The sequence below is a fragment of the Epinephelus moara genome, chromosome 12 (assembly GCF_006386435.1).
Source record: "Epinephelus moara isolate mb chromosome 12, YSFRI_EMoa_1.0, whole genome shotgun sequence".
Classification (NCBI taxonomy): Eukaryota; Metazoa; Chordata; class Actinopteri; order Perciformes; family Serranidae; genus Epinephelus; species Epinephelus moara.
In genome coordinates, this window is record NC_065517.1 from 12,104,842 (window position 1) to 12,116,385 (window position 11,544).

General features: G+C 39.7%; 1 protein-coding gene across 9 annotated transcripts in view; it reads right to left on the reverse strand.

Moving 5' to 3' along the window:
- myo6a (myosin VIa) overlaps positions 1-11,544 on the reverse strand; it is a 188,721-nt gene that overhangs the window by 55,599 nt on the left and 121,578 nt on the right. For all 9 annotated transcript variants that reach the window (XM_050057691.1, XM_050057695.1, XM_050057694.1 and 6 more), the window contains 3 exons: positions 5,705-5,835; positions 5,527-5,604; positions 3,002-3,131 (listed from right to left, as the gene is read on the reverse strand). In XM_050057691.1, the coding sequence (XP_049913648.1) occupies positions 3,002-3,131; positions 5,527-5,604; positions 5,705-5,835 (339 nt within the window). The remainder of the gene's footprint in view (positions 1-3,001; positions 3,132-5,526; positions 5,605-5,704; positions 5,836-11,544) is intronic.

An 11,544-nucleotide genomic window follows, 5' to 3' on the forward strand; every position in this document is an offset into this window, starting at 1 on the left:
GCCCAATCTGGAACTTTTTGTCAAATTAACTCTGTCTGATCACAGCCATTGTTACAAACAACACACTGCTACTGACATTAAGCTGAAACTATGCAGGTAAAACGTGTGTCCAGTTGGTGATCATCAAACTAACTTAACCTGGTGGTTGAGTTGTAGACACAATCATCCCAATCTGATTGTGACCAATTAGCTGTTAGCCTCCATTTTCCAACATGTTAAAACCCAAGATGACTTCAACATACTGCTCCAAATAATGACTGTGAAGTAAATGTTCAATGTGGCCAATTAGACAGATCTGACACATCATTTCAGTGACCAGATGATGGTCTGCTCACATCTAAAACACTTGGCCTTTACAGGATGAATTAGCATCGCTGCTTGTTTTCCTTGAAGCTTAATATATTTCATACAAGTGTAATTACTTCTTCTGATTGTGGCTGAGGTGCTGTTGAATTCGGACAAGGTTATCCAGTTTGACCCTGCTTTAGATTTTCCTCTGTCACATTGTAAAGATAATTATTCCAAAAATCCTGTTTTGCCTCAAACTTTCCCCTATATCACAAGTAAATGTGGCTTGATAGTTTCATTCCCCTTGTCCAATGTCCTGCTGATACTAATCTGACTCTTATTTCTACTCTTAACGGAGCTCTATACGACATTAAGAATGATAATACAGCAGCAAACTACTTTGCTATGTAAAGATATAGTGGAGCCATGGCATCCTGAGCAGAAAATGAAGTCATGCTCCCTCTGTGTGTGTTATAATCCAAGCTTCTCTGTTTTTTGTTGTGGTAGACTGTCCAGCCACGAGTCCCATGTGTGTATCCCACTGGCTAGCTCAGTCCTGCTGATATCGAGGAAGGGTCATCTCAGAAGTGTAGCACCCACCGTTTGGCTCCCCCTCACGTTAAAACAACACAAAGGAGGATTGCGCTTTTTACCTCATGGGGTCCCTCTACAGACGAAAAACGGTATTGTCTGTTACAACTGTCGCAAAAATCTTTCTGCACGTGCATTTGTTGACAAGCCAATGATACCAGTGAACTTCCTGAAGTTGGCCGTGTAATGCGCGATCATCATGTCTTCAGAACAGGTAAAGCAGCCTTACAGCATTTTGTACATACACGATTAGGCTGATTGCTTTATGTATTTATTCATTTTTTGAAACTCAGAAATGAGTTGCTCTCTGCATGTCAGGGCTGACCTCCTCCTAACAGCGCGCGCGCACACACACACACACACACACACACACACACACACACACACAAATACAACAGAGTGAAGTCAGACAAAAGCAGAGAGGCTGAGGTGCAGATGAAGGGAATATAACTTCAAGATTACTCTAGTTGACGACAACTACGCTTGTTACTCTAAGTAAGTGTGATAAAACCTCTGCCAGCCAAGCCAATACTTTATCAATACATGTGATCAGCATGTAGAAAACCATACTTCAATCTGCTCTGTCCGCAGTCTCTCATTCACCGCTATTATGATTTATGATCGCGGTTGACACAAGCACATCGTACTTGCGGTGCTAACTGCAAACTGTTAAAGACAAACCAAAATGAAAGCTGTCTGTATGTAGGCTAACACTTTATCTGAACATGTACCTGAGGCAGCCGACCTGCAGACAGTGAGTCTCCTAAGTAGAGGGTAACAGCAGTTGAGTTGATGTACCATCACAAGGATCTTGGATATATATTTTGAGGGCTCAAAAACTCGATTGTTTTGCTTTAATATTGTTACAGTAGCTTTGCCAGCACTGTGGCCATTGTTAGTAATGTCCAATGCTCGCCGCTGCCTTAGCCACCTCCATGTTGAGAGTCGTGTGTAGAAAATCTGAATCATGGATACGCTCTGAGTATTATACAGCGCCCCTTTAATATTCACTTACAGAAGAGGCAGCTTTTTCTAAAAGAAATGTCAGTGCTGCAGCTTGTAGCAAGGCTCACAGCGCCTCCAACAATGTTCGTAACTTCTTGTTGATGCTTGTCTACAAATCTGAATTTTTTTCTCTGCAGGTTGCATTAAGATGTTGAAGCTTCCAATAGTAAAACTGCTCCTCAAAACAGTTTACTGCAAAGTTTTCCTTCATGTGATCATGGCAGCAGCTACTGCAGCTTCTTGTCACATCTGGTCACACAAGTTGTGTATATGAAAGTATTCACATGACATTAGAAGGTAAAATATGTCTTATTCTATTTTATTTGTTTGTATAACAGATGGTATTTGTTGTCTGTCCTGGCTCAGCACAGACCCTGAGATCTCCACTTCCCTGTCAGTAAAATATTCTGTTGGCTGGTTTATTTATGGCAAGAGGGGCATGGGGTGTCAGACTGACAGTCCTGTATCCAAACAGCTTAAACTGAATTAAACCTTAATCCAAGTATGGCTGCCTTAGCTGTCCGTGTAAATGCTGGAACATTGGTATTGTGTTTAATTAGAAAATCAGACTCCACAAAATGGACACTAGCATGATAAAAATATATACCAACAATTCAAACTAGAACATTTTAGTTTCAACACTACAACTTTTTTGAGGATGGAAGGATCTAATATGCATCTCCGAAAACAAAATGCACTACAAGCACAACATGGACCTGTACTTGGATAGCACCTTTCTAGTATTTCTGACCAATCAAAGCGCTTTTTATACTATGCGTCACATTTACCCATTCACACATTCATACTCTGGTGGCCAAGGCTACCATACAAGGTGCCACCTGCTACTCAGTGTTTAACACACTCGCACTCCGATGGCAGCATCATCGGGGGCAATTTGGGGTTCAGTATCTTGCTCAAGGATACTTCGACATGCAGACTGGAGGAGTAGGGAATTGAACCACCAATCTCCGGACTACTGGATGACCTGCTTCACCTTCTGAGCCACAGCCAACCCATTGATTAAGCTTTTCTTAATAACAATATACATATCGAGTTATTGTGTTTTCATGACAACACTTTGTCATTACCACATTTTCTCTGGTCAGGTGCTGCTTACGTTTGATGACGGATAGAGCACACCACTGGACCTTCTTCCAGCGGCTGTGGATGAGCCACGTATTGACCTTCTTCACCAGCTCTGCCAGGTGGTCCGGGTCCGACTTCATGATCTGGTCAAACTCTGCAAACTGAAACCAGAGGTGACAGGTACATTGTGAGAGCTTTGCCTCTGCACTGTCAGCGGTAAAAGAACAAGTTAGCTTGGAAGCTGTTTGTCCTCTAAAACCTGAGAAACACTGAATTATGTTAATAAAACACCAGATGGAGGAAGTTTACAAAGTCTTTAAAAGCATATTACGTTCATCTGAGGATTATGTGTGAAGGCATTTTAGATTCAACACCATGGTTGGAAAAAGTGTTTGCTGACTTTGTAAAAAGCAGCTGCCTTACAGCAAAGCAATGGCTCTACTAACGGCCTTGCAATCACTGCAGATAATTGCAATTATATAAACAAGCAATATTCCCTGAATGAGAGGTAAATCTCAATCCGCCCTCAGATCAGCTGGACATTGGACAGCCTTGGAAAAAGTGAGCGAGACAGTGAGACAATACTGTCTGCTGATGACCATGTTTACAGGCACACTGGTATTCCAGTATCATTCTGAGTATGACAATATTACAAATATGATAAGGGTCATGTAAACAGCATACTCAGTTTTGATTTTCTGAATTAGGCCTTTTTCCGAATATAGCATTTCCTGATTAAGACATGTGGTATGTGACAATATTATTTGGGTCTCAGGAGCACTGGTTGGACATGTAGTCAGAATGTTTCTCAGTTGGGGTTTTTACCAAGCCTTGCGACACAAGGCCTCTTGCCTGATTATGGTCGGCTGTGTGCCTTGTACACAAACCAACTAGCCAATAGTTTGCAAGCCCGGGGCAGAGATACAAGCCCCAAAGAAAAGCTAACATTTCTGAGGGAGAAACACACCTACTTTAAACATTATAAAAGACATGGATATCCAAAGGATTTTAGATATGTACACATATTGCAATGCTAACTGTAGGACGAACATCATAGGGGCGTTTTACATTAATCAGAGTATGCAATGTCTGGTCCCATTCCTCATAGAAATGAATGGTGAAGGGAATCCTGTGTGACCACAATTACAACATATTTTAGAATAGGCTATTTGGGTGGTGTTCAAATTAGTTTGAATTTGATTTTTTTTTTTTAAGTGACAGCCCTATAAGATACCTAACCAACAAGGTACCTCATCACTGATTAGTAAATAAGATAAATCCCAAAGTATAATGCCATAAAGCAATACTGCTCAATGATTTCTAACACAACTCGATAGTGTATATCAAGAAGATAGATACATGTGCACAAATAATAAATAAAATCTGGTAGTTTCCTCAACGTTTATCATCATACTGCCAAACCCTGTTCCTCTGTGGAGTAGATGTTGTCATTTTTCAGAAGCTTCTGTCAACGATATACAGATAAATATCTAGTCTGTGAAAATCCAGTCCATATTTTACTAAATCGTGGCCAGAAGCATAAACGTATATTTATTTGAACTACACTGAATTCAGTTCTCTCTTCGCCATTCATGCATCTTTTATAATAAAGACAAAGTTCATACCAGTGCTGTTGAATGCTTTCTAACACTTATTACACTTGATTTTAAAGTGTGCTGAGAGCTAGTGTGAGATAGTGCAGTTGGTATTTGTTGTGTTGTGAGTGTGTCCTCTGGGAACCTCTGACTTCCAAACCTTGAGAGTTTGCTGCTCCTGACTTAGAAATGAAAGAAGCAGCTGAATTCACAATATTATTTTCTAAATGTCTGTTTCTCCTTATTGTCAGTTTACCAAATTTGATTTTTTTTTTTTGGACAAAATAGTGGGCAGCTGTCCCTCAAGTTCCAGGTGTGTGAAGCTTCACATCATCAGCCTCTGAGCAGCCTGTGTTCATTTATTATGACCGTGAAAAGGACCACTGGGACAGTGGTTCAGCCTCAGAATCAAAGTCCAGATTTAACACATTAGCTACAGCCTAAAACCTGCTGTAAACTCGAACCATCTTTGGCTCCTTGCAGGCTAAAACAATAATCCAAAAGTACCATGTGATGTTAGGTCTATCCTGGAGGTCCATGGTTGCCTCCATCTGAGCAAATATCAGATCCCAGATGCTTCTACAATAATGAAAGCATCCAAGTTCAGCCAACAGAGAACATGAGTATTAATTTATTCCTTGGAGGTAAATCTACAGTGTCAGAGTTTCAGTTTGTCCTGCACAGTGTGTGCTGGGTCTCCTGCAACAAACACACGCACTTCCACAAAGCACCCCTTGGAAACCACATGTCTAACCCAAATGTCATGAATTATTCATGTGGTAGAGAAATAAAAACCCCATCTGTTGGCTCTGGTTCTTTCGAAAAATCTCATCTCACCTCACCTCAGCAGCCAGAATGACTAATGTGCTTTCCCTCTGAATCTATTGTCTTTCTTTGGGGGAACAATAGCATTATTAGCTTGTGCGAGGGGAGAATAGAACAGCTTTTCAAAAGGTCTCACCTTCCCGGGCCGGAAAAACACTCTGGTCAGGCCGAACTTGTAGTCATTCTCATTCAGCCCGAGAGCTTTGAATAAAGCCTGCAACACAAACATGAAGGAACATCGATAAACATGTAAATGTGGCTGTATTGAGATGATAATAAAAGCTCTGATCAGGGCTGAGGCTCGGAGGACTGACCTTGCAGAAGAGGCGCGGATCTAGGCGGGTGAGTTTGGGAGGCATGTACTGCTGGTACATGTTGTACAGTTCATGGAAGGGAGCCCTGGAGGGGAAGCCGCCCTGCATCAGGTCCAGCACTGACACCATACCTACAGAGACAGGAAGGAGTCGCAGACGGAGGATTTCATTGGACAGGAAGCTCAAGTTCCTTTCGTGGTCAGGTCAATCTGATTAGCTTGAATATGATGAAGTATCTTTGACGACAGGGCTGAGTATAAACCCTCCAACAAGCATAAAAAACTGATAAACAAATTGATAAACTTGTTTATTTGATAAACTTGTTAGGCTGCTTGTAGTTAGACAACAATCACTACGGAAGAACACTGTGAATTATACATTATATATTACATTATATTATATTATATTATATTGACCTCATGATAGGATCACCAGAGTATTTATAATTCATCCTGAAAGGATCATCAACGTCTGAACTAAATTTAATGACAATCCATCCATTAGTCCATTCCTCTCACTCTAAACCAAAAATGTCAACTTTCTGTCACTACAGGAAAAGACAGAGAATCCCCAAAATCATGAAGATACATATTCTGGGAACCATACACTAGAGTATGTAATAAATTTTATTGGGAAAAAAGTTGGTAAAAAAGTCAGGGACTAGCCAAAATCATGAGGATTCACCCTCTGGGGACAATGAATATCTAGGCAATTCATCCATATTTGTTGAAATATTTCAGGCTTGACTAAAGCAGAGAACCAACTGACCAATGCTGGCATCCCTAGAGCCATGCAACATGTTTTTATTTCTCAAACAAAAATATTGCTTAGGAAAAACTACTGAAACCTGGGTATTGTATCAGCACTGGTATTGTAAATCTTCCAACAGCCCTCTACTACACAACAAACATCATTTAAAGTGAACTTAAGCACTACATGTACAACAATGCACCTTGTAAAAGGATCGAACCTTTAAAATAACTACATTAAAACAGCAAAAACACATCTAAAAATCCACGTCATATTAGGCTGCATACCATTTACCATCATTTGTCAGCCTTGTGTACTCTACTTGTACATTTAACTTTGTGACCCCGTTCCCTTTTTCTCAGTGCCATCTGTGTGTGTTTTTGTTGTCAGGACTTCCCAGACTGTTCCTTATGACATATTAAATCAATTTGTTTATACAGACCCCCCCATGCACATGGATGATTTAGCCTCTTTGAAGCATTGTTAGTCATCTCATTTTTGCTTTGAAAGCTGATATCAAAGGGCTCATTTTCAGACCTCTTTCATAGCAGACAGATGCTGCTAATTGGCATTCAGTGTAAATGAACCACACTTGCAGCAGAGACTCTAACCGTCACTAAGTTATCTCAGAAGTCCTTTTCCAATAAGTGTTTTTATGTTATTTTGTCTGTTCCCTGCACAATGCCAAGTACATTCAGTTTCACAGGATCATGTAACCATTTAAGTCCCAGAACTTGAGGTAAAGACGTTCTTAAATACAGCTACTGTATCTGGAATATCTGAGGACTCAAAATCCAACACTGCAGTCCTGCTAGCTGCTTCATTAAACTGTAACATGTTAGCATAATAACGATTAGCATGTTTCAGACGTTAACTGTACAACACAAATGTTAGTATACTAATGATGTTATTAACCATTATTGCCTTACACCCTAACACAAACGTTAACTTTTGAACATTTTATGCTGATGATGTCATATTTAAAGCTACCAGCTACTGTGTCAACAAGAGGGCATTACTGGATAGCAGCACATGGAATTTGGCTAACATTATCCACTGTAAGCTAATGGTCATACATGAACAAGAAAACTTTATGTAAGAGCAAAACAAAGTGTTAATTCTAGTTTTAAAGGTGAATTTTCTGTGAATTCTTAAAGTAGCATAATTGCATTTAAACTGGCTGGGCAGTAAGGAGAATATCAATTATCACAATATTGTAGACCAAATACTTCATGATGATATTGTGACCATTACAGGGTTGACTACTGCTTCTTTCATAATATATTAAAACAATGATATTTTGCTAAATAATCATCAGTAATGTCGATATAAAATGACTGAGTGGGTAAAAGCAAATAATAGAACGGTCTGGTAAGTTGAGAAAATTACATCACTTCACTGCAATGCAGCCTTTAACACCAGAAGAAGACAACAGTAGTGATATTACAATATGCAAAATCTATGACGATAGCTTATCTCATATCCCGACATTTATACATTATGGATATATTGCCCAGCCCTAATTTAAAGTCAACTATTAGTGTGTCTCTTCCTAGTGGTAGTTGTACATCAAAAGCAACCCAGCAGCCAAATTTGTGATCAAGACATATATTCATGCCCATCTTTGTGTATGGTAGCATGCTAACAGAAATTTCGTAATGGGAGGAATTCTGACATGAGCAAGTGTTGACTTGTTGGAGGCGTTAGATGGAAAGTGAGAGTTTACTTATACTTCCTTTACCTACAAAAACCGATCCAACATTTCAAACGCTGTAATTGTCACTGCCCACATACTTCTATGCGTCCTTATTTTGGCATTGAAACATCCAGTAGGTGGCACTAGAGGGCAGGTTCAAAAGTTTCTGACAACATCAGAGATGGTGGTTGTAAGAATGCACTTTTAAAGAGATGCAGCGCTGTAGATGGTGGAAGTCTGTGGATCCATAAACACGTCATGACATTTGAACTGAGATCTTTTCACTATATTACTGATTCGTTCCATTTCACCATTTTCAAAATGTCATTGTTGTGTCCTTGGTTGTGTCAAACTCTAAACAGGCTACGCTGCCCTATTTCGTCTGTGTCCGTAAACTTTCAGAAAACATGCACAAATGTGAACGAAATGAATGCAGAGTATGTGTCCATATATGTATCTAACAATTAGCATAAATGAGCCTTTAGAGGACTTTTCATCTTGTAATATCTGCGTGTTGAACCAGCAGGGTAATACAAACAATGCTAGCAAGGTTAAAAAATACTGTATGTGATGCCAATTCTGTGGGGAGGAAAGATAAAGAGCACATTACAACTTTCTCAGTCTCACACCTGTGATAATATAACTATCCCTTGTGTATTCAGATAAAGCTCAACACTTATTGTGGGCCCCAAGCTGCACAAAACTCATATCAAACCTCCAGTTGTAATTGCTGTACCTTTTCCCAAAGGATATGGTAATCTTTGTGTCAGCCTTACTCAAGATATCTTCCTCAACAATTACATCAAGGCCATTTACACGAGTGTGTATGCCTACCTCGGAGCCCTTATGGAGAGAAAGCACTTCCATGATCCATGATTTTGTTTCACTGTTGGAAATATTTTACTTATTTGAGCCAAGCGGTGCTGAACATTTTATCCCGGTGTTAGTCTCCCTCCACTGGTTTGCCGTAAAATCACTCACTGGTTATTAAGTCCTACTTCTAACTTACAAGGTATTACACAGCTTCAATATGTCTCTGATTTATTTAAACCCTTTAAGCCTATCTGTGCGCTCTGCTCAAAAGAACAAGCTCAAGGCTGCTCTGGTCAGAGTATCCAGCCCTGTCTCAGGATGTGATTATATCTCGTTTTCAGGGGTCCAAACCATGATGGAGAACTTCTTTTTTTTGTGTTTGTTTTCTTGTATTTGAGTTGTTAAGGTTTACAGATAAAGGACAGAATGACATTGGAAAGTTTTATCTGGAACTGGTGTGTTGCAGAATGCTGGATCTTATTATTGCTTGTACAGTGATTTAGACCTTAATACTCACATGAGCCACTAATCAGGAAAAAAACACCAACATCAGACAGAGAACGGTGCCAAATCAGACAGGAGGTGCACAGTTTCAGGCCCTTCCAAAGTAAATTAAAGTTTTTCCAACTAAAGGCTCTGACGTAATCTCTTTACAGAATCTGAAAAGGCCTCTCCATATTGAGAAATAAACTTTTTTTTTTTTACAAGGAAAAAGCACTGCTGCTCATGTGATTCCTCCTCAGACACACAAATATCCCCTTTGGATAGCAGCACAAGTGAATTATTTTCTATCTTTAATAATGTTTTTTGTAGGATTAGGCCTTTTTGGTTGCTGTACGTCCCATTTTGAACCCAACAGTCTCATGTCGGTACACAGAGGCCTCCCCCGTCTAATCCAAACTATCAACGTTTCGATTCCCAGTCCAATAAAAGTGATAAAGAACTTGCCGGGGTGCAGTATCTGAACAGGGCATCGTTGAGTTTGTGTGGATGAAAGCAGAATCGGACTCTCTGAGGATATTAAACCCGAGCTCATCATTTCTTTTCTCTCAAACCTTATGGGAGGGAGGGCGGGGAGTGTCACAGGCCTTTTTGATTCGGGGAAAAGTTTAAGAAAATGGTTTCAAAGTCGCAAAGCAGCATCACAAGACAGGAATCTAGATCTAAAACACGGGACGCAGGAAATAATGGCAGCCAAGGACTTGGTGTTCTCAAGAAGAGACGCATGTTATCTAGTTAAAGCTTTTAAAATACTGAAGGATTTGACACTGAATGCATTCAGTGACCGTGTGCTTTTAAATTCATAAATTGCTTTTTTTCAGCTTTTTGTTTTATTGATAAAATCTATAAGATCAGAAGTACCGCTATAATTAAAATTATATTCTGCTCTTAAATATATAAATGTACAGCTCCATGGCAACTGAGCTGAAGAGGACTGTGTCATACACACAAAATCTGTACCTGGACTATTAATTTTTTCTGTTTAAGTCCTCAACAGAGTTTCTTAAAAATCAGCATCAGTTCTGGGCAGATTCTTCCTGCAGGTACACTTCAGCAACAACAAGTCTTTGTTCGTCGTGAATGTTTTGAATGGTGAGTCACTGCTGATGTGTTCTGTCCCTCTGTTTGCCCTTGGTTCTTTATCTTTCTGTTTATTAAGGAGGTGTGTGGACTTTTTGTATTTATTCAGTGTTTTATTTTTCACTATTGAAGACACTGTGCTGTAGAATATGTGTTTTTACCAATAACAGTCTGTTTAGGTGGAAGGGACAGAAAAAATCAGGATGTGCTGAGGGCAGATGTGTAAAACATTCTTAACAGAGAGAATATGTATATAAGAGAAAGGTCAAAGGGATGGACCTTGTCTATGAGACCAGGACTCACCAGGGTACCAAAGGGAGAGGAAAATCCAGAGGAAGAAATGCTGAGAGACCAGCTTTAGATGACACACTCACTCATTGCTGTTTAAGAGACAGTTAACATTGTAATGTTCAGTTCTGGGCACAGATGATAATTACCCAGAACTAAGATTTAATTTGTACTAATGCAGACCTGGAGCAACACCTGAACTATCAAAGAAAACCTCATTCAGAATTACAATGACATTTGAACAGCTCCCCCAGGAGACACTTAAGGCTTCATAACACTTCTTCACATATGCATTAGTACGCCCCAACACCTGGAGACACACGTGGATGTGTAAAATCAGTGGAGTTCTCATTTAAAGGGCCAGTGTGTAATATTTGGCATGGTTTATTGTCAATCTGAATCTGAATCTGAATATTCTACCCATTATTATGTTTATATAAGTGTATAATCGCTATAAAAATAAAATTTGTTTGGTTTTTGTAGCCTTATAATTATGCTTTTACATATATATATATATAGCAAGGGCCTTGCTTTAGAGAGGTCGCCATCTTGCGCCGCCATGTATGTACGGCAGACCGAGCGGACAATCCAGCCAGCCAGAGAACGCGTTTCGCGTGTATAAATGAACCAACGAAGACAGCGGAAGGAAGGAAGGAGGAGAAGGAAACAGCAGAGAGTGTTAGTAGTTCGTCGATAGAGAGTAGTGAAAAGT